This window comes from Lichenostomus cassidix, chromosome 7, assembly GCF_008360975.1.
Source record: "Lichenostomus cassidix isolate B80296 chromosome 7, HeHo_3.0, whole genome shotgun sequence".
Lineage (NCBI taxonomy): Eukaryota > Metazoa > Chordata > Aves > Passeriformes > Meliphagidae > Lichenostomus > Lichenostomus cassidix.
The window spans coordinates 22,467,715-22,490,070 of NC_139488.1; the positions used below are offsets into that span (position 1 = coordinate 22,467,715).

General features: G+C 47.4%; 1 protein-coding gene across 8 annotated transcripts in view; it reads left to right on the forward strand.

Moving 5' to 3' along the window:
• CFAP65 (cilia and flagella associated protein 65) overlaps positions 1–19,822 on the forward strand; it is a 31,954-nt gene extending 12,132 nt beyond the window's left edge. For 6 of the 8 annotated variants that reach the window (XM_085066749.1, XM_085066751.1, XM_085066748.1 and 3 more), the window contains 21 exons: positions 22–246; positions 490–642; positions 1,897–2,062; positions 2,619–2,747; positions 3,253–3,472; positions 4,245–4,373; positions 4,675–4,851; positions 5,515–5,581; positions 9,373–9,483; positions 10,254–10,445; positions 11,229–11,384; positions 12,702–12,842; positions 13,275–13,391; positions 13,981–14,118; positions 14,640–14,705; positions 16,340–16,554; positions 16,920–17,069; positions 17,594–17,872; positions 18,536–18,673; positions 19,260–19,429; positions 19,528–19,822. In XM_085066749.1, coding sequence (XP_084922875.1) covers positions 22–246; positions 490–642; positions 1,897–2,062; positions 2,619–2,747; positions 3,253–3,472; positions 4,245–4,373; positions 4,675–4,851; positions 5,515–5,581; positions 9,373–9,483; positions 10,254–10,445; positions 11,229–11,384; positions 12,702–12,842; positions 13,275–13,391; positions 13,981–14,118; positions 14,640–14,705; positions 16,340–16,554; positions 16,920–17,069; positions 17,594–17,872; positions 18,536–18,673; positions 19,260–19,296 — 3,006 coding nt within the window. In that variant the 3' untranslated portion in view covers positions 19,297–19,429; positions 19,528–19,822. The remainder of the gene's footprint in view (positions 1–21; positions 247–489; positions 643–1,896; positions 2,063–2,618; positions 2,748–3,252; positions 3,473–4,244; positions 4,374–4,674; positions 4,852–5,514; positions 5,582–9,372; positions 9,484–10,253; positions 10,446–11,228; positions 11,385–12,701; positions 12,843–13,274; positions 13,392–13,980; positions 14,119–14,639; positions 14,706–16,339; positions 16,555–16,919; positions 17,070–17,593; positions 17,873–18,535; positions 18,674–19,259; positions 19,430–19,527) is intronic. The other 2 variants (XM_085066750.1, XM_085066756.1) reach the window with 2 other exon arrangements.
• The last annotated feature ends 2,534 nt before the right edge of the window (positions 19,823–22,356 follow it).

Sequence of the window (22,356 nt, forward strand, 5' to 3'; positions counted from 1 at the left end):
CTTTTCCCCTTAATTCCACAGGAGATTGTTCTCCAGAGTTGTGGCCAGTCCCTTCTTTTGCTCTTAGAAGGTGACGGAAATCTCTACTTCAAGCCTCTCTATATAGGGACCTCCTCTACACGAATGTACACCATAAAAAACTGCACAAGGCTACCCATGGTTTTCACATGGAAGATCCGTCAGTCTGACCATAAGATCCTGTCTGTCAGCCCCACTACAGGGATCCTCCAGCCTTATGAAGCCATGGTAAGTTCAAATTCTACCAAAGTTGTAGTTTGATCTCTACAGTACAACCACAGCCTGGCTTTGAATATCTGAATGTTCATTCCCAGTATGAATCTTTGACACAGAGGGGGTGTGTCTGTAGAGAACTAGGTTGGCTGTAATAGAGGAAGGGAGTGTTCTCCATCCTAAATGCAATTGTTGAGGTGTTTGGGTTTATCTCTGGTCTGGAGCTCCTGTGAGCATTCTTCCCTTTTGTTATTGCAGGCTCAGGCATGGACTTTTACTCCTGACAAGGAGACCAAGTATCTGCTGCGAGCTACGGTGTTTGCGAGGTGGAAAAGCCCAGACCCTGTGTCTGCCAAAGATGTCTGTTATGTCTTACACGTCATTGGAGAGGGGGTACTGGGCACCATCAGGGTAAGGAACAGGGGCCCACTGAGTAGTAGGAGGGGGGTGCTAGGGTGGGATGTGGATCTTGGACTTTACCTTTTTGCACAATTTTTACTGCAGGTAGCTGGTAAGGATTCCCAGCAAAATTCACAGACACTACTTTCAGTGTAAATTACAGTACTGATTCTAGTGGCCTACTGGCAACATGTTGGAAAAGTCATGCCAGTTCAAATATGACCTTCACAAATATTCTGGGATTTCTCAGTTTCAGACTAAACCGAGCAAGCCATTTGGCTCCTTGGGCATAATGGTTCTCTCCTCTCATTTCGTCTGCACTCCTTCTCCATTTGTTTTGCCATTAGTCTAAGTGTAGTAGACCTTTTAAAGTGGCATAGCCAGTGTACCTCCACCTGGCTTTCTTCCTGTTATCTGCAGGTCTGTGCGGTCGCCTTCATTTTTAGTCAGGTTTCTTAAGGAGCCAGAGGTAAAGAAAATAATACTTTGTAAGTCATTGTCCCATGTCAGTCATATTGATTGATGGGTGATAATGTCTTCCAGGTACTTAGTCGTTATAAATTGTATGTAAGTGCACAACTAGCCAAAAAGAGGGGACTCTAAGCAGTCATGACGGGGACAGCAAATATCTCTCAGCCCTTGGCCCAAGTGCAGCTGGCCAGCTAGTGTTTTCCCAGCCCTGAATATGCTACATCCTAGTCAGCAAACAGCCTAAATAAGAGTAGGAGAAAGCATTTGGAGGAGGGATTGAGTCCCTTGCAGACCTGTTCTACATTTTATCATGCTCCAGCTACCTGAAAGGAGTTTGTAGCAAGGTGGGTGTTGGTCTCTTCTCTCAAGTAATAAGCAATATGACAAGAACAAATAACCTCAAATTGCACCAGGGCAGGTTTAGATTGCATACTTTGAAAAATTTATTCAGGAAAGGGGTTGTCACTCATTGGAATGGGCTGCCCAATTGAGTGGTTGAGTAATCATTCCTGAAGTATTTAAAAGACATGTAGATGTGGCACTCAAGGACATGGTTTAGTGGTGGACTTGGCAGTGTGAGGTCAATGGTTGGACTCAATGATCCTTGAGATCTTTCCTCACCTTAATGATTCTCTGATTCTATCTCCCAGGGCATGCCAGGTCCTACACAAAGCAGGGAGCCCTTTGCACTGCACATGCCGAGGGATCAGCATGTGGTGAGATAAGTGGTGGCTACACTCAACCACTGTGCTTGACATGTAAAAGTGACCTCAGCATGGTGGGTTTGTATTCCAGGCACAAAAGGAGCATCTGGACCTTGGAAATGTTCTGGTTGGTGATCAACAAAGCTGCAGCATTGTACTGCTAAATGATGGGATCTGTACTCTGAATTACATCCTCAGTGTGGAACAACTCATCACAGGACCCCGTGGCCCTGAGGAGGTCCACAGAGATCCACTGGGTACTGTAAAGGAATTAGCATGTGACAGGGCTTTAGCTTTCCCCTCTTTTCTCCAAAATCAATCCAGCATGATTTTGGAGATTGGACTGCTTGCTGGCTTGCACCAGTTCTCTCAGACCTTAAGTTGTCTGCTCCTTTGCATAGGAAGTGACTTTTCTATCTTGCTGGAAAAAGCATAATCCAGAGTCTGACAACTGAAGTTAGACCAATCTGGACCTTGAAATAAGATGCAGTTTCCCAGCAGAGAAGGAAGTTAAATTAAAGACCTTACCAGAAGAAATGTTGGGGTTCAACTCTTATCTGCCTTTCTAGGGGAGCTCTGGTGGGGAAGTTCCCTGTTCTTTGCTGGTCAAAGGCAATCTGGGTACTCTCAATGATCTGCCTACAGTTGTAGTCTGGGAATCCCAAGTTCAGCACCTGAAGCTAATCCTAACAATTAGACACAAGGGGTGGCAGTGACTAGAGTACAGGTAGACTTAGAGATCCGTGTGCCACCACATATGTGGTGTAAGAGACAGTGATGCCAAGAGCTCATACCATCTCTTGTATCCTACAGCTCTGGAGCTGGAACACACCAGAGGAACAATACCTGCAAGATCAAAAGCTTTTGTCCGAATAAAAGTAAGGCCAGCCCGTCGGCTGCATTACACCTGGACAATCAAATATGCTATTTGCACATCCACAGGTGAGATGGATGTTTTGGGATGTTCAGAGATGGGGAACAGTGTTCGTAAAAGAAGAGACTAGCTAGACAAGGAGTTTTCAGCTTGGAAAGTGAAAAATGTAATGTCATATGAGTGATAGGGAGAAGACAAGATATAAATAACGGTTTATGATTTTTCAGTGTGAAAACAAGGGGTATTTCATAAAATGTCTAGGCTGTAGGCCCAAATAAAAAAATGTTTCTTTCACATATTGCAGAACTAAATTGTGTAAATACACTGCTGGAAAGGATCACGTTCATAGTCTTTTGGTGATGTCTAAATGCAGAAGTCAAGGTACAACTAGAAGTCAGTAGTTTAGAGGTTTTGAGAAGCTGCAAAAGAAAAGACTATGTAAAAGGCCCATTCTTTCTTTCATTGTTGTTGGTAGGGTCTCTTTACCCTTTGCTGCAGTCAAAATGACCCAAGCAGCTGCCCCTTAATGATGCATGACTACTTTTTGGTGTTTCTTTCTCTCCCAATATGCAGATCTAGTAAGCACAAAACAGGAGCAACAGCCCCTCTGTTGCATTGAAACAACAGGCACCTACCCAAGTTTGTGCATCGCAGATGCCTGTTCAACAGGGAGTGCCAGCAGTATCAGCAAGTTGCACCTCTGGAAGCTCTTTTCCTTGGACACGCTGAATGAATACTTGGAGCGAGACCCAACTCCTGGCGAGCTCACCTACAGAGTTCCCACAAGGCACAGGTGAGATGAGGAAATGGCTCAGAGGATTTTTGAATCCCTTGCATGAACCAGACAGAGATGCTGTGGCTGTTGGTATGTGTTGCAGCTCACTGCTGCATGGCACCCTGTTATTCCATCCTAATTGCTGCAGGCAGTTGCTCACCTCCACTTCTCTGCTTAAGCTCCCTAGAAAGGAGCCACAGAAACAAAGAATAATGTAATTGCAATAGACCTCCGAAAGTCTCTTGTCTAGCCCCTCGTTCAACATGTGCAGTTGCCATCCCTGAGCCCTTGTTTCATAAGGCTGAACAAACCCAGGTCTCTTAGTCAGTCCTTGCAAGTAATCATAGAATGGTTTGGGTTGGAAGAGACCTTAAAGATCATCTAGTTCCAACCCTCCTGCCATGAGCAGGGTTGCCTTCCACTAGACCAAATTGCTCAGAGCCGCACCCAGCCTGGCCAATGTGCTCCAGCTCTCAGCCACTTTGGTGGCCTTTATTTGGCCAGCTCCAGGAGGTCAGTGACTGCCTTGTACTGGGGAGCTAAAGAGAGGCTTCAGGCTAAGCAGAAATCTCATATATCACTCACTCTCACTAGGCATATATAAAAGATTTTCTTAAGAAAATCAGGTCCGCCTTACACCCAGCATCCTTTCTCTCTAAAGGGCCAAGAACATAAGGTCAGACAAGAATTACAAGGAAGACAGCCATTGTAGAATGACCTTTCCCCCGTCACACCCTGCTGACCCTTCCTCCTGTTTCAGCTTATTGTCTTTTTTCTCTCCTGTGACCAGCACATGCTTGATCCCTCCAGTGTACACCCCTCTCCTGCTGGATTTTGACTTTGGGTCTGCCCCGGTAGACTCAGAGCCCACTGTTGTGATGCTTCTGCTGCAGAACAAGGGTGTGGTGCCTGTGGACTGGTAAGCAGTGCTCGCTGGAGCTCAGCCTTCCTTTTAGGTGTCTAGAAGTGCTCACAGGGCTTACAGAGAAATTTGCAGATTAATAGGGTGAGGTTTGTAGGCACAGCTTGTGTTGTGGAGCAGATGCAACTGAGATCTGTCGGTGAGTTTGGGTGGGGAAGCAGTCAGAAAGCTGCAGATCAGACCTGATGAAATGTGATGTGGCCACCAGCTGGGCTAAGCCCAGCTGGATTGAATATGCTGACCATGGCCCTGGGGAAATTGCATATTCTTGTTGCTGATCAGCTGATTGGTTCCCTAGGGCCTTCTTGTTTCCTTCTGATCAGAAGATGGACCTGGAGCGCTGGGCAGAGGACATTGACTTTACCCCACAGGAGCTGCACCAGATGAGAATTCAGGATAACCAGCTCTTCAGTGTTTCCCCAAAGTCAGGAACACTTCCTCCAGGGCAGGTGAAGCCTGTCCAGCTCTCACACAGGTGATGACAAGTACCTGTTCTTCAGAGCTTCATGCTGTGTACCATACGCCGTCACCCCTGAGTTTCCATGCCAGGTGTTCCTTTCCCTTCACACGTTCCTCAGCAGAGGCTGGGCAAGTCAGAAGTTCCTGAGTGTGTCCAGTTTCTGGACCCCACAGAACTTGTCTTTCTCAAGAGAATGTTTTAATGTCCTTTAGCACTGCAGTGCAAAAGGCATTTTAGTGTGATGTGCTGGGGACACTGGTCTGCCTTGACCTGACTGTTGAGGAGCTAAACAAGATGCTGCACTTCCTGTACTTTTGATTATGCAGTGATATTCTTACTTTTGTCATCAGCTAGAGCTAGTAGCCCCTGTGTGCCTGTAGAAGGTATGAAGAGAGCTGAACTCGTCGCCTTCACAGCAGATCTTATCTGAGAAGTACTGGCATTTTGTTGGCCTAGAAACTTGGGTCCCTAAATAGGTGTATGACTAAAATCAACATTGTATCACTCATTCCCACCCAAATACAACTGGGTTCCCGCCCACCTCTCTGGGGCCTTTGCGCAATAGTGACTCTTTAGCTGGGAAGTGAATTGTCTCTAATGTTTTGTGTGACTGATTCTTTCATCCTGGGTACAAGGTGGATTTCTACTGTTTTCCTCTCTCTCCTCTTTCACTGTTAGACACGATTTCATTGGCACTGATCGCCTCCCTGTCCTGCTGAAGATTTCCTCTGGCCATGAGATTCTGGTAAGATAGCAGGTGTCCCTTCCTTCCATTTGCAGAACAACAGCAGGTAGGAACTGAATTAAGAGGTGTTTACCCCAGAAGCTGCATAGTGTACAGGGGGCTGTGGCCTTCCCCTGGAATTTGCCCTAGCCAGGCAGTAACAGAGGGTCAAGCAGAAACATAAAACCAATGTTCTGACAAACTTGTGGTTCCAGCACAGTGTGATGTGGGCAGTGCACTGGCAGAATGGTCCTTGGATGTTGCAACTGCTGGGTTCTTCAACAAGAGGACTATAACTACTTATTATTAACCTTTGTATTTTAGTAGTGGTGTTAGTGCAGAATTGCTTCTTCCTTCAAGACAACTCCAAGTCCAAAACAGACTTCCCAGGTTTTACAGTCCCTGCATGTTTTCCATACTCTGGTGTAACTCATGGTCAGGATTTCTGTGCATGCTTTCTCTCATTTCATCTGCCTCACTGTGAGTTCTTCCATGCAGTGTTCTTGGAGTTCAGATCTGCAGCTGATCCTACTTCTCTCATATGCAGCCTTCCCGAATCTTTCCATCTCATCAGCTCTCTATACTTTTCAACCCCCGCTGGAACATGCTTTTCTCCAAATATACCATCCGCTCTGATGGTAGTTTGGGAATGCACAGGGTGTCAGAGCATCTTCCAGCTCTGGGGCTATGGGGTCAGCTGCTTCCCCAAGCCCAGAAGGTACTCCCTGGGTTCCTGGTTGGCTTCAGTCTTTGTCCACCCCCTTATTTCTTCTGCCAATGATAGAGGAGATTCTTACTCATTCTTCCTGCTTCACTGCTTCCTAAATCATCCCAGAGCTGATCTGGGGCGTGTTTTCCCTGGGCATTTCCTCAGGCTCGGAACTAATTTTTCTCTCCCCCCCTCTTTCAAACTGTCAGTTAGAGTCAAAGTCACCTTGTGCTCTGCCAGGCACCACTCATGCCCGGCTGAGCCTTCCTGTCTGTCTCTGAAGTTTCCTATGAGACCATTGTGTTCACATATCTCTTTTATTTTTCTTTTCTTTCAGGACTGTTGTCAGCTGAAAATCCAACCCTTTGACCAAGCTGTTCAAACAGTGGCTTAACTGTGCCTTCCCTCAAAGCCCTTGGACAGGCTCCCTGTGCTCTGCCTGCCTGGCACAATCCTGAGAGTGGCTGTGAGCTTTCACCAGCTGGCCAGTGAGGGAAGAGGCTTTGGAACACCAGAAGCCTATAGGGCATACATCCTCTCTTGCTACATAGTCAGTGGCTTTGGTGGCTACCACCCTGCCTCATGCTGTCACTGCAGAAGGGGCTGGAAAAGCATGGGAGGCCCTGGGGGATGAAAACATCCCTTGGTGCATTTGAGCTCTAGCAACAGGAGCTGTAGCAGCCAGTTCAGAGACATGGAGCAGTGCAGGTGGTTGCAACCTGCAGAGATGCAGTGCCAGTACTGAGCTGCTGATATCAGAAACTAGGAGTGGAAGAGGCTTCTTCTGCAAAAAGGGCAGCTGAGGGACTGAACATAGTGTGCTTTCTTTTCTTGCAGTCATGGCATGAAGTACACAGATATGCCAGCCCCTATGGCAAAGACTGCCCTAAATGTGCTCACATGCCAGGGCTGAGCAAATCCTCACCTGTGATTCTGGTGAAATGTGCAGAACATATGCTAACCTTAAGGGAAGTAAATGCTGTAATGTCACCCCAAAAGTTAAGCTTTGGAAATTTCAGAAAGCAACAATAAGCAGGGGAGGAGACCATTGGGCTGGGGTATTGCTTGGTCCAATTCCAAATTACTTGGCTTCAGAGCAGTGATGTTAGCCAATGCCTGTTTTTTCTTTGGGTTTAAATTCACTTCTGTGATGACTTTACCCACGTGGATAGATTTTGACTTCCTGCTCCTCTGTTTGCTCAACAGAACCCGTCTACCTCATTTTCAGAAGAAGCTCCTTTTCTGTTACTCCTTCCCCATTCGGTGGCCAGTTTTCAGTTCTCTGATGATTTATAGATGCTCTGAAGGACCCAGTCTGATTTCCCATTGTCAATTTCTTCTGGTTGTAGGAGGAGACATATGTGGGACTTGTGTGTTACCCAATTCCTTGTGCAGTAGGGAATCAAGACTTCCCACTGCTTAATGCTCTCACATATTGTCCTTTGCCTCTCCACCTGTAAGACTGCTTGTTCTCAGAGCTTTGAGATTGTTTGGCCAGGCAGAATTTGCAGCCCTCAGCAGTTTTAGTAGGAAAAACTCAGCCAGCTGCTGGTTCTTCAGGATGAGGTAGGCTGGTTTGCAGAACTCCCTGGAGAGAAGGGCTGGATCCCAAGGAGAATCCCTGAGCACATAGGTTTTATAAACTGCAAGTGTTTGCATTTCACTTCATAGCTGCTATTTAGGTATTGTGAGATGTTATCACCTGCAGCATGTGTTCTCCAGGCAGCTCTCCTCTCCAGGGAATCTGGCATCCCCTGGCATCCCTCTTATGCTCTTAAGTCTCCACTATGGGATGAAGCACTCTAGAAGGAGAATTGATTGCAGCAGGTCTTCACTCTTCTTCATTGGTTTCTCTTTAACTGATAATCCTCTAAATGTCATATCCTGTGTCAAATGGAAGCTGATGACAGTTTTTCCTCAACAGTTCTGGCCTGTTGGAATCCAAGGTGGCTTTTTGACCGAAGTTATATAAATGGGCATTTCACTCCCAAAACTCAGGAAAGTTCCTGTCCCTTTTTCCCGTGATGTTTGAAAGCATCAGCTTTTGTCTTCCTCCCACTTTCACTTCATCTGGCATGCTGTGGTTCTCAGGAGGCTGAATGCTCATGTAGTGCTTTGAAAAGATTCCATGTGCGATCCTGTTAGCATTGTATTTCTAGTCCTTTCTCCCTCCTCATTTTGCTTATAGATCTGAACCAGAATGGGTTGTTTAAAAGGAATTGTCATTCTCTGCTCTTTTTAAAGCAGCTTATACAGTATCTCCTGCAGGTGTCTATCTTTGCAAACATTCTCTGTTTTCTACACATGCATTTGAAAAATAGCCATTCTTCAGGCTTAATTTACTGTGAATTGCAGCAACTTGTCTCCCGTTGACCCATGCAGAGACATTGCTTACTAGGTGACTGCTTTGCAGCCTCTACCCCAAAGCAGAGAGCTCAGGGGTGCTTTGGTGTGATCCTGCGGGAAATAGTGCATCATCAGTCCATCTTCAGCCTGATTGCAGTTTTTTCAAAATGCAGGCACCTGTGTGAATGCAAAATACTTTCTATAAAGTAGCTCTATAAATCTCTCCACTTAGCTTGGAGTGCCTGGCAGCTGCTTTGCTAACAGGATACTGCTGATCATGACTTGATCACTTAAAATTCAGCTGGGATATTCTTGCAGCTTTTGGACTGTTAGACACATTCTCGGAGCACTATAGAAGACATCCAAATGGTCCTTTCCAAGAGGCCATTACTTACCTAAATCCTGTCTTTCCAAAGTATTTGGCTATGACTGCTGCACACTCTCCTGTGCACAGTCCAGACACTGATTCATGAAGAATTTCTATCATACACTTGCACAGAGAAGCACTGATGCTGATGCCTGGCATAGCAGAAACAAAAGTACAGTCTGATATGAGAAGAGAACCTTTCAGAGAAAATCTTGAGAGTAGGTTCTCCATCTCCTTGATTTTTTCTTAGGGCACACTATGCTGGTATTACCAATTTAAGTCTGTAACTGTGTGGCCTTCAGCTTGCAAAATACTTCCGAGTCCTTGTGCAGTTGTTAGTGATGGGACCAAGGCCCTGTGAGAAAATGACTGCATTTCTTCCCACTGCAGCTGACCTTCAGCTGCGTGACAGTGGAACGCGACCAGCGGTATGTTCATTTCGCAACCACTAAGCACTTCTTCGCACCCATTGCCATTGGAGGCTTCCAACCCCCCACACAGGTGAGCATCTTGGAGCCAAATGCAGCAGCAGGTATAGGGAAGGAGCTAGTGCTACAGGGACAGGCAGTGTCTGAGGTGATTCTCAGGAAATAGAATGGCCTCCACAGGAAAGCATCACAGAAGAACTTTGAGGATAGTCCTAGGCAGAGTTTGGAAATAGCTGTTGGAATGGCAGCAGGGAAAGTATTTCTCACCATCTCGTTTGACAATATTTGGTGTTCACTCTAATCAGAATGCTTATGAGGCATGTTGGCCTGTTCACTTGTTCTCCTGCATTGGATCTGAGTGAACACTTGCCTAGCTGCTCCATGCACTCTGGAAATAAATCCTAATTAGTTTTTTAGTAAATTGATTTAACTTCCTTAAACACTTATTCAGCAAAAAGGCAGCTTTGATTCTGTTCTTCCTAATTTACTTGGGAAATGAACAAGTCTGAATTTAATTAAGATCACTTTAATACTAGTGTTTTCACATTTTAAGTAATCCGCTTTACTGTGATCCCTTTAGCTAATTTGTATTAATTTTCCCCTAGTGTGAATTGGCAGGGCACCATTTGTAGAGGCACTGTGGTTATCAGTGTACATGTGTGGTGATAAACCTTCAGTCTATCAGAGCCTCACTGTTAAATCTTGACACTATGACGTCTCCTCATTGTTAGGAGATAAGCTGATTAATTAAATATTAATGCTTATCAGAGTCCTCTGGGGAAGTGTTAACTAGTTTAACTTGTACGTGGTATAATAACCACTGCTCTTTCTGACTCACTTCAGACTTATAAACTCTACAATGGTGGCTCCACACCCGTGACATTTGAGGTTCAGCTGGACAACATTGTGAAGATACGGGAGAAGAATTTTCAGCATCCTGTGTTTGTCTGCCTAACTCCTAGAGGAGAAATCCCCCCTGGTGAAACAGGCCACATTGAATGGATCTTCTCACCACTGGAAGCTAAAACATACTCGGTAAGACCCTTCTCGTGATTGAAAGAAACAGATTCTGTTGTTGACCTAAAATTCTTAAGGTTGCTTACTGATGGTTGGTCCATGTCATGCTACAACTGAATTGAGCTCTATTCCTCCAAGAAGCAGAAAGTCTTAAGAGCAAATGAGTGGCTGGTCTGGTCTCAAAATAGAGAAGATAAATTGCTCTCTCATAATTTTTTTCTGCCCAGGAAGAGATACCTTCCACAACCAGAGTCATCTCAGTATATAAGATGGCTTTTGATCCTTTTTCAAGGATCAAAGAGTAACTGGGGATATCAATTGTATATGTTCAGATTTGTGGTTCATTTTTGGCCTCCAAAAATTCCCACCAAGGAGACTGAAGTCAGTGTCTTCTATTATTGCAGTGTATGCTGCTGCAGACCTCTGGAAATAGCCTTCCCAAAGACCTCTGTCGTGGGCTGCAGCAGGCAGGCCGGGCCAGAGCTGGAGCACTGCTTATTGCCCCAGTCTGTGGTGAATGCATGGAAAAAATAAATAAATTTAATTTTAAAACTCCAACATTTGCTCCAAGAGGGAGTCTCTGTCCATCTCACAGTGTAATTGGCTAATTGACTACTTTAACCAGCTTTCCTAGCTGGGCTAGCAGGAAAGGCCAAGGCCTAAAAGAGCAAAAGAGAATGGATTTGTCTTTATTCATGCATGTGGTATATTTAGACCAGTCCATAAGCAAGTATGCTAGGTTATTGCACATCTCTATCAAATATGACTCTGGACTTAAAACTTCTTTCTTGTCCAAGGCAGGTTGATGTTCCCATCCACATCCTGGACGGCGAGTCAACCCTGATCACTTTCCAGGCAGTAGGCTTCAATCCAACTACTGTAGGAGAGACTGCCACATGCAGACAATTGTCTCCTGCAGTCACTCCAGGTTCTGCCAAGCTAACTGCACCTGGGCAAGTAAGTCCAGGTGTGGGATATGAGCAATATGATCAGTTCAGAAATGTGTGAAAGAGACTGAAATATACAAGTGGCCCCATCTTGCAGTAGTCTGTGTTTCAGGAGAGTCCATTTGCCACGAGACAGAACAAGATGTTTTCCTTCCAGCAGGTCATCTAGAGCTTAACTCGTGGAAGCTGAAAGGTGTCTTCCTTCCAGCTTGTCACTTCCATAGCCATTAGAACAAAAACAGGTTTAGGATTTGTTCATGTACTGAATTTTTTCCTAGAAGTTACCTCCCACCACAGCTGCCTTTCTTCAGTGCAGCTACAACACCTTTTTCTTTGCTAAATCATTCTCAAAAAGACCACTATACTCCTGAAATACCGTCAGGGCTTGACTGCCACCATTTCATAGCCAAACTTGGATGATTCATAACCTGAATGCTGACTGCAGGATGGTCACCTATTCAGGCACATGCAGAGGAATGCACTTGTTTGACCTGCCGCTGGCTCAGCAGGAGCTTGTCTGGCCTGGCCAGAGCTGGCCTGCCAGCCTGTCCAAGCTGCTGTTTAACTCACCCACAGATCCAAGCACAGTGAATGAATGTTATACAGCAGCAGCAGAGGCATTCTCCTGGCAGGTAAAGGATTCATCCTGTGTGGTATTTGCATGCCTTCCTTGAAGCCAGCCGCAGCTCCCTGTGGTCTTTGGCTTCCAGCAGAGGGATTATATTCCTGAGTACAGCAAAGAGAAGATGATTGAATATTACCTCAGTCTGACAATGAAGGTGGCATTCTGCAAGGCTCTTGTCTGAAATCAAGTTTCTTTCTCTAATGATTACTTAATTAGAGATTGCACTGTGCCTGGAGAATGGGACAAACTAGTAGCACACTAGTACCAAAGTGTATTAGGGAGCAATTTCCCAAAACTCACATTCAGCTTGATGGGGATTTTGCACAAGCATACACCAGACATTTCTCAGCTGAAGTAGGAAAAGGCCTGGACTGCAAGTGCTGCAGAGAAAATCAGAGTGTTACAGGTCCCCTGTGCTCCTAAGATCCTCTCCTGTCCAGCACCAGTGTTATGTCTTATTCATTGTTCATTCAATCCCACTGCAACAGAGCTGTCCTTTTGAGGTAAAGTAATCAGTCATCAGGTAACTAGAGCAAAAATGAGAGAATGGTTACACTCCCTCAAGTTGTTACAGTAAAGATACCTGGTTAATATGAATTTCTGGATAACTTAGAGATGACTAAGTGTGAATGCCCTTCTCCAGTGGCTAGATCCCATCTTCCTTTCCCGCTGTTCCTTCTGGTTTCTCCTTGCTTCCTGCAGGCAGCCACCTTGTCCCATCATAGGATTTGTCTTGGAAATGTCCCAGACTGCACCAAAGCTGGTCGACTAGTCTTTCTCAACAATATCTCAGAGGGCAAGGCAGTTGTATTTACCTGGCAGATAACCCCATGTATTGAGAAGGTGAGTCCTCTTTGTTCTACAGCCTTCCTGCCTATCTCTATTGTGCCGTGAAAGGACCTTATGACTCCATTTTCTTCAAGACAGTTCTAGCAAATTGGCTTTCTACTAGATTATGAAAGGTACAGTGAAGGCAAGGGTTAGAATAGGGGGAAAGACAGGAATTCAGAAGGAAATCTGAAGACTTTGGTGAGGTTACACGAAGCTGGAACTACAGAATGCAATAACAAACCTCAGGACTCTGTCCACCAGCAAAGGCCATGTTTGTTCTTAGAGTGTATCAACTGCATCTCTCTCATGCCACATATCTCTGAGAAGGAGAGGTGTGTTTCCTGCAAAGAGGAAGCACACATGAAGGTTCCAGGGCAGTGAAACAGCTTCTCTGGGAGTTTTTCTGTTTTTTTTTTTTAAATTTTGTTTTCCCCACCCACCCAGGTGTTGGAGATTGCTCCAGGATCAGGGGTTGTGCAACCTGGAGAGAGTATCCCCTGCTTCATCACACTGAGACCTACCAGGACTCCCTCCATGTGCAGAATGAATCTGATGTGTGAGGTGAGACCCAAGAGGTACCTGTGTATTACCATGACCTAGGCATGTTACTGTGGTTCCCAAATGGCTGACCCCATCAGTCAGCTGCATGCTGCTTCCAGCTGAAGGCATCCTTTTTTGCTACACACTTCTCACTCCTGAAGACACTTAGCTTCATCCTTCCTGAGGCTTTAAGCATCTTCCTCGCTTTGTGGCTCACTAGATGAAGTATAATTGTGCAATGTATGGCATTGTGAGGGGAACCTAGCTTCTAGAAGTGATGGTTTGAATGGAAATGGCTTTCAGTGTTGCCAAAGACTCGATATCTGTAAAAGGCAACACTTGCTACTTTAATATTACTAGGGGCACAGACTTACAATAGTGTCCCCCTGGACATTTTACAGGTTTTCTTTGGCAAGAGAGTATATCTTCTCTGTCTGAGTCTTAAATTACCACTGTTCTTTCCTCTTCCTGCCACTGGAATACATGGAAAGTGAGTGGGTTTCTTTCTGGGACCTCCTGAAGGGGAGAAACAGGCATAGACTTGAGCCAGAGACTGTTATTTGCAACTCTTTTCTAGCCCTGCTCCCTTCAGCTATGGTTTGCTTCACAGGTGTACATCCAGGAGTCTCTGGCTCAGTATGAGAGGGACGTGCAGGAGTGGGAAAAGGAGAAGGAACAGCAGGCTGGGGAATTCACCATCACAGAGAAGGACCTTGGGACTAAGAGGAAGCCAACACCACCTTCAGTGGTAAGCGCTCTCAAAACCTTTCATCAGCTTAGCTTGGCTCAAGAAACAGCAGCCAGTGTTGACAAGAACTGTTCTTTAAGAAAATCTAGGCAAGCTGCTGAGAGGACATGAGACTCTGATCTGTTAAAGATCTCAAAGCTGATCTATGGTTAGTGGAAAATGAGATCTTGGTTTCTAGCCAAGAATCATGTTGCAAACTCTGAAATTGCTAGTAATCATCTGAAATTTGGAAGTGCATGAGAAGCCTTAGCAAAAACAAAAGCCAGTGACTCTGGAAACCAGTGGTTGGATTTTTAACCATGAATAAACACTGGACAGAAATGTGTCGCTAGCAGTAAGAATGTGGCCTGAGTGAAGAATGGGAGGATGAGATCATTGACTCTCATCTGGCACAAAATTAAAAAGAAACCCTAAAGTCTTGTTCTGCTCCATATCTTTCCCAGATGGTAATTCCTCTTCCTTTTTTGTTTGGTGGGGTTTTTTTGTTTGGGTTGTTTTTAATATTTTATGTTATTTTTCAGAGATTATCAGATTCTGCTGAAAGAGAAAATCTCCCTGAATCCTCAGCTGTGATCAGGAAATACAAGGTAAGTCAAGCCTGTCTCACCCATAGTAGAATCAAACTGACTGATTTAGAAAAGAGGCAGATGCTGGATATCACAGCGTGGGAGTCTGGACAGAGAGCACAGCAGGATTTGTAGCTTCAAGGCTTTGGGACACAGACTGTTTGGAGGAGCCAGAAGAATCAGACTGTCTGGCTTTGTTCTGTGGGCAGTAACTTTCCAGCTGAGGTGAATGAGATCTGAAATTGGCATCAAATGTGCACCCATGACTGGAGAAAGGGGGAAAGGTTTCAAATAAGCAGAAAAGTTGCACATAGCAGGGCAATCGGTACCTGTACTGGTTTCATTCTGGGGCCACAATGGAATGTGTGCCACAGCAGAGAGCAGCAGGACCCTGGCAGAACGTGGTGCAGACTTTGCCCTCACCTGTAGAAGAGCTGTGCTCTGTTCCTCAGGAGAAGCTGCAGCCAGGAACTGCCTTGGTTTAAATGCACAGAAAGCTTTAAGGCTCAATTTGCCTGGTTCTCTGTCTCCACTCAAGTGCACAACTGTATGCACTGCTGGAAGACAGCTTTTCCAGTGGTGGTGGGAAAGTGAGAAACAAGGTTCCAGTGAGTGCTCTGCAGGACTGCCTGGCCCAATGGAAGAGCCAGCAGTGCCTACAGCCATCAGCAGGACGTGCTGTGGGAATGACAGGGCTCATGGAGGACCAGCTAACCCAAGATGTGGAGAGATTTAGGGGAGCTGAGGGTAGGCTGGGCCTGAGAGGATTGAGGCAACTAGGAGGTGCAGCTTGTTATCTCAGGAATGCCACCACAGTCAGGCTGTAGCAGTGCTTCTGGTACCCTGTGGAGTGCCTTTGCATGCCCTGCACTGTTCTGTGTAAAGGAATCAGCTTGGGGCACCTCTAGCTTGGACTGTCTGCCCTGTGCTGTTTGGTGTGATCAGTGATGCAGGTCAAGACGTTCATTGAATGAGCATAAGGATGGCTGCAGAATGGCAAAAACAGTTTCATTTAGTCCTCTAGGATTTTAACCTCTAGTGACAATTTGGAGCCTGCTATGTCTGTCTAAGGAGCAGTGAAGGCCCCTGGCCTCATTCCAAGAGGTGGGACAGCTGTGTCTCAAAATCACTGAAGTCCTGTGATGCCTGAGGGCTTCTCCAGATCTGGGTGGTGTCCTCCTGGCCCAGGTTTCCAGACTGCTGCTTTAAGAAACTTCCCCCAGCCTGACTGCTGGTAATGAAACCCCAAGTTGGCCCATGTAGTGTGGCTGGAATCAGTTCCTGGTTTCTCTTCAGGTTCATGCAATTTCCCAATGCATTCCATCCATGTATATCACTTCTCCCGCAACATTGCTGGTGTGCTTGCAAGAGCTTCCATGCTGATGAATTGGAGTACAACGGCCCCAAGTGCCTTGGGGAGACCCCGAAGCCCTGTTGACACTTGGGGCTGGCATACTCTGGGCAGTGAGAAGCGAATAGACCTGAGTTCCACTATGGTTGGTAGCAGTATTGCAGTGCTAAGACCATTTTGACACTCAGGATGTGGTGGCTTTGGTTGCTGGGCTTTCAGTTTTCATGCGTGTGCTCAAGCCTATACCAGTCTACTTATGGCCAAAGGAACAGCTATATGCCTGCCATCTCTTTCTCTTCAACAGACATTACCCCCTATTAAAAGCCACTCTACACCCAGTCAGCCACCTGGACACCCTGAGAGTGGGCTGCCTTTGGGCAAAGACACCAGCCAGGTGTGGGTCAAACCAGAGCCTCCCAAGCCCTTGCTCTTACACCTTGATGTGTCAGCAAGGTCCTACGCTATTGAGGACTTTCTCAGCAACTTTGCCTTGGATTTTCCCAGATACTTCTTGGCCCGGTAAGAGATAGAACTTTTTGGATTGGCATCTTCCTCTGAGCCAGGGCTGTCCGTGCTCTGATATGCACTGAATTTGGAGCTCTGCTCTGCTACTCTCCAGTACCTCAGAATTAAGTAGGAGGTGTCTTGCTTTCCCCAGCATTAGCTGACATGAGCTGTTTCTCTCCCCACCTCAACTGTCAGAGTTCAGTGTTCCTCTTTTATGACAGTGTCCCTGCTGCTGTCACAGATATGACAGCTCCCACTCCTCCCCTGCTTGCCTGCACTGCTTGCCTGAAGTGCTGCTGCAGTGCCAGGAGGGTGCAGGTCTTTGATACTTTGATTCAGCAGTGCTGCCACTGATGGAACAACTCCTCCTTTCCCAGCCCTTTCAGCACCCAGCCCTCGGAGAGCAAATTTATGTATGGAAGTAAGTATAGAAACAGGACGGACATGGAGCCCAAATGGCTGTCCCTGGCTGCTGCTTCAAAACAGGAGCTGGAGGTGGTGACTGACATACTCGCAGGAGTCATCAGGTGTGTGTCCCTTCACCCTCACCTGGTTTGGAGCCCCTGTCCTCCAGAGAACATGTGCAGCATGGCCAGCCCTCTGCTAATCCTAGAGGAATCTGTACACTCTTATTGCCAGAATGGGGGGTCAACCTGCTAAAGGCTTTCTTGGGGACTATGAGCTCAGGGATCCTGGAGTGACAGCCAAAGGCAGGGGCTTCCTCCCCAGCCAGGGGCTGAGCCTGTGTCTCCAGAGTTCCCAGGAGCCAGGGGTCTCTGCCTGCTGTGATCTTGGAAACAGGCTGTGTTGGGATACACCTATTTGGCTTGTGAACTGCACAAATGTAAAGAACCAGAACTAGGGAAACAGAGGTAATTTCACTAGTTCAGGCCCTCTTGCTGCCTCCCTTAGGCCCAGAGATCAAGAAGGGACAGACTAAACACTGAAATTAGTCAGTGGTTTCCTCTGCTTTGTGGTGTCTTGTAATAATCCTCTGGGTCACACAGATTGCTAATTTGCTGGAACTCATCCTTTATTTTCCTCTTTCTAGAAGCCTCTTGGAGAATGGCCACTTCCAAAGGAGAGTGAGAAAAATCCAAGATGAGCCTATTCCGTATTTCTCCCAGTTCCAGTCTGCAAAATCAGCAGAGCTCCAGGACAGTAGACAGGGCTCCAGAATCCCCTCCAGGGTCTCTGCTTCAACAGATCTTGACCTTGAGAAGGATGGAGAGAGGAAAAATCTGAGTCAGGGAACCTCTCCCAATGAATTGCTGGAGTCTTGGAAGATTTTTTATCTTAAGCAGTTGAGGGAAAAGAAGATGATAAGTAGGTGAGGAAGAGCTCACATGTAAAAGGCAAGAGCTGCACAGTCAAGAGAACCATGGCAGCACACTGCTTGGCCAGAAATCCATTTCTCCTTCAGCCCAGCAGCATTTCTGCTGGTGTGTTCTGTGCTCTCTAGGTGGAAGTCGATGCTAGCCCATCTCGCCACCCTCTCCTGAGTGTGGTTTGTGGGGAAAGGAAGTTTACTCTGCTTGGGGTTGAGCCGTGGGCAGTGCCAGGATGCTGGCAGGGGATGAGGTCTGCTTTACTCTCGGGCAGTCCTGGCCTCTTACCTCTTTAGGTAAGCACACACTGTAATTTTCACTGTAGTGTTTCACCACCTTGCATTTGCTGTGGCTACTGCCTTGTACACTGCTACAAGCTACAGGCATATTCACCAGTAGCAGCTACAGCACAGCTTGGAAGGAGAAACCAGTAAAACTACAGTCACCCACCTCTATCTGAGGTCAGGGCCTGACACCAGCTGGTGACAGTTCTGAGACAAGGGTCAGCAACCCATTGCTCAAGTCTTTGGTTCATTGGTCTCAGTGTGTAGGAAACAGTGTGTGCTCCACTGCTGTGCCTGATGATTCCTGGCAGGAGTCACAGCAAGCAGCCTGCCTTATCTGCTTTCTGATAGCTGTCCTCTGCTGTACTTCTGTCCCTCTAGGCAGCCAGTTGTTGCGAACCTTGTGGAGCTGTTGCTGGAAAACACACTGCAGAATATCCTGATCGAAGCCAGCCGTGGGGAGGTGGTGCTGACAGCCAGGCCCAGGGTCATTGCTTTACCCCCCTACCCTCCCCAAAGGTAGCAGAGTGTATCTGTTCTCTGGTGGGGTACAGGACCTGTCCTTAAGATGTCAGGCTGAAGCACAGCCCATTTTCTAGACCATTTCCTGCCCTTTTGTGGATTAGCTGAAACCCTGCTGAATCAATGCCAAGGTTGGCTGTGCAAAAGGGAGAATCCACTCCCAAAGTCTCTGCCCCTTCTTGGGCTGTCCTGAGCCACAGAGCAGAGCTGGTGACGGTACAGCCTTTCTGTGGACCTGAGACTCTCATTCAGCTCTGGGGCAGGGCCTTATGGGTGACTAGCTGGCCTGAGGCAATGGCAAGCCCAGCAGAAGAATGGTCCTTTGGGAAAAGGGGTCAAGGAGCAGGAAGCACAGCCTCTGACAGTCGAAAGGGGGCAAAGCTTTCATAGTCCAAGATGATGTGGGATGCAGTTAGCTTAAGGAAATGGCCACTGGTGGGGGAAGTAGATTTGGAGCTGAGGGGAAATCATGGGGGTTTGCCCTAGCTTGGGCAGAAGAGCAGAGAAATGGGATTGAGGGTTAATGAAAGAGGGTTGTTGGATGTAGATGTCGTCTCCAGAGTTGAAATCTCTTCTTCTTCAGAATCACCAATCTGGGACCCGCGCCCTCCAGAGCATAGCTGCTGGGCACTGTGCTGCTTGAGCTCTTCAAGCCCATCAGCTCCCTCCATTCTACATCCCTGTAATGTTCAGAGCAACTCGGACCCTCCCACACCATGACCTTAGCTCACCATACTGGCTTTCTCTGAGGAGGTATGTCCTGATTATGTTCTCAGCACCAATTTGAATACTGACAACTCCACATGTTGAGTTCATGACATCTCTCCTTTCTATGGCTGGCCACATTGTAGGAGAAGAACTCTATGCTACAGGGAGCACATGGACAACCTCTGTGACAAATCCCCCTACCCTCAGTCTGCACCAGCTGAGAGGAATGGAATCTGCTTTGAAATTCAGCTGCGGAAGGACTGACAGCTGGGCAATGAGGTGATGACATCAGTAGGATGCAGGTACTGAATCCTCCTTCCCTCCTTGCTCCAGTGGCAGCTGCAGGTTCCCCTTAGAGTGACCAGCCTGAGGGGGCAGCTGCACCATCATCAGCACATGCAGCAACCCAATAAAAGCAACTTGACCTTCAGACACTGACACTGCGTGTAACATACGTAACTCGTGCGTCTGGGTTTGTGAGCCCTGGACAAGGTCTTCTCTTTTCAAACTGCAAGGCTGTCACCTAGGGAAGGGGATGCTCTGAGCCTTGGCCTGGCCTGGGGCGTCCGTCAGGCTGCAAGAGGTGTCGCAATGAAGGAGTGGGTTTCTCACAGCCGGGAGGTGGCAGTGTGAGTTGTGAGAAATCCCAGTGGCCAGCGTCGAACAGGCTAATGCTGGCTCCCAGCTGCTGCTCTGAGACTGGAGCTGCAGGACGGCTGTACCAGGCAGTGGGGCTGCGTTTGCAGCATCTCCCCTGTTCTGCAGCACTGCTATGGGCTCTACGACATGGGGTTCATGCAGCCACCCAGCTCAGGTGAGGATGCAACTTTGGTGTCCCTCTCCAAACCCTCTAGCCCTGTTTCCCAGTGCCAGAACCCAGCCAAGACCAGAACTGCATCTTCTTCCCTTGCATCCTAAAAGAAGACTGTGCACAAGGCGCTGTGGAGAGCGTTTGCCCTGCTCAGCAGAGGGCAGTTGCCTCCTATGCCTGGGGTACTGTGGCTCACCCAGCTTCACCCCAGCACTCCTCTCTGTGCAGGAGCCCTGCCTGCATAACCATTACTCAGCCCCAGGGCTGAGCTGTTCTTGTTGTCACAGATACAGCAGAGGAACTGCCAGCTCCTGAACCCAGCCTGAGTGCCTTGGGCCTTCACATGGGTCCTGGATCCATCTCATGAGAATTGCAAACCCTCTCCTTCCCTCCCCAATACTCTGGATGCCTGGTCTCCTCTGTCACAGCAGTCTTTCTGTATTTCTCTGGGCTTTGGCTAGTGCTGAACAGGTAATGCTGAAACACTTCCTCCACAGCTCAAGGCAGCAGCAGGGCCTGGCTGTTCTGTCCACTTGGAGTGATTCTTCTTGGTCCTACTCACTAGGATTTGCTCTCTGCCGATGCTCTGTAGTCCTGCAACAAACTTACCAAATGGATAGCAAAGGCAGGGGCAGAAGCCTCACTATTGCCCTAATGCAGGTTGAATCCAGCTGCCCACGGGCAGCCTGGAGCAGTGAAGACAAGGTCAGTATGTTTGTCCATCCTCCTACCTGCTGTGTGATCTAATGCTCTTTAGGCTGCACCACTGCAGCTGCACCACTGCATCCACTGCCTGGAGGAGTTAACATGGGAAATGCTGTGTGTTAGTCTGGTGTAACACCCAAAAGTGAATGGAGGGAGCCTAAGTGCCATCACATGTGCAGAGAATTTTTTTTTTGTCATTAAAGCTCCTATCCCCCCCACTCTCCTGTGCACCCAGCCTGGACCTGGAGAAAACATAACTCACACTGTACTTGCCTGTTGGAGCACTATTAGAGGAAAATTCATTTGTTTAATAAAAATCACTCTAGTAGGAGAGATTTTGAAGATGGTGCCTTAAACAACAGGTGAGTCAGAGAAACAGATTTGAGAACTACCTGCACCTGTGAGAGAAATGTTTCTTCTCTCAGCTCTTTCTGTGTGATGAGGGCTGTGAGATGGTGGTGTGTCACCTGTTATAAGCACCAGAGAAGACCTATCAACCAGAACCACTCTGTGCGCACTAAGCAAAGACAGCAGCAGCTGTCTTTTCTTCTTTTTTTCTTTTCTTCTTTTAGCCTTATCCTAAAGTATAAATACACTGGGGCAGCTTTTTTCCCAGGTTGGGGAAATTCCTGATTCCTCTTCTCAGGCTGGGAACCCTGACCCCGGTTTTGGAAAACACTTTCATGTGTGACTGAACCGTGTCACTGTCCCAATGGCAAAGAGAGACAGCAGCAGTCCCAGATACTGCTGGGGGTGAGCTCTGCATAGTGTGGAGCCTACAGTGGGGATGTTCTCCCCTGGGGGGTCCTGTCTCACTTGGATCTTTGGGGCAATGGTGAGGTGAAGGGAGGGGAGAGATGTGCAGAGCTGGCAGGGAGGGCTTTTCCCTTAGCAAGAGGCTTTGCTGGTGCACACTGCCAAGGGCAATGAACTGTGGGACTGTAGTAGAGCCAGACTCACAGCCCAGCTCTCAGCTCCCAAAAGAGGGGAGAAGTCCTATTTCTGTTAACCACATTTAAGTCTCAGGCAGGAGGAAGCTGGATCTTACTGTACTGTCTTTCAGGGCTGGATTTAGCCCCTGCCCAACACAGCTACATTTGTAATGCACATCTCTCCAACAGAAATATTGTAGATACAGGTCCTGCTGCTTCCCACGGGTGTTTGGCTGGTGAGGTGGGTGATGTTCCCAGAGAACTGGGGTTGGTGGCCAGGCCAGGCTTCCAGCAGGTATACAGCCAGCACGAGGATGGCTGAGCATGAGCTTGGCAAGCTAACGGGACTCCCCCTCTCCTTGAGCGAATTATCAGGAGCACTCAGTCATCAGGCAGTTAATGCAACATACAACAGGCGCTTTCTTCTTGGCTGTTACTCCTGGCTCCCAGGGAGGGGTGAAATGGCCTTGGGGCAGGTGGGCAACAGAAGCTATCCTGAATCCCATTAAAACATTTAACACCTG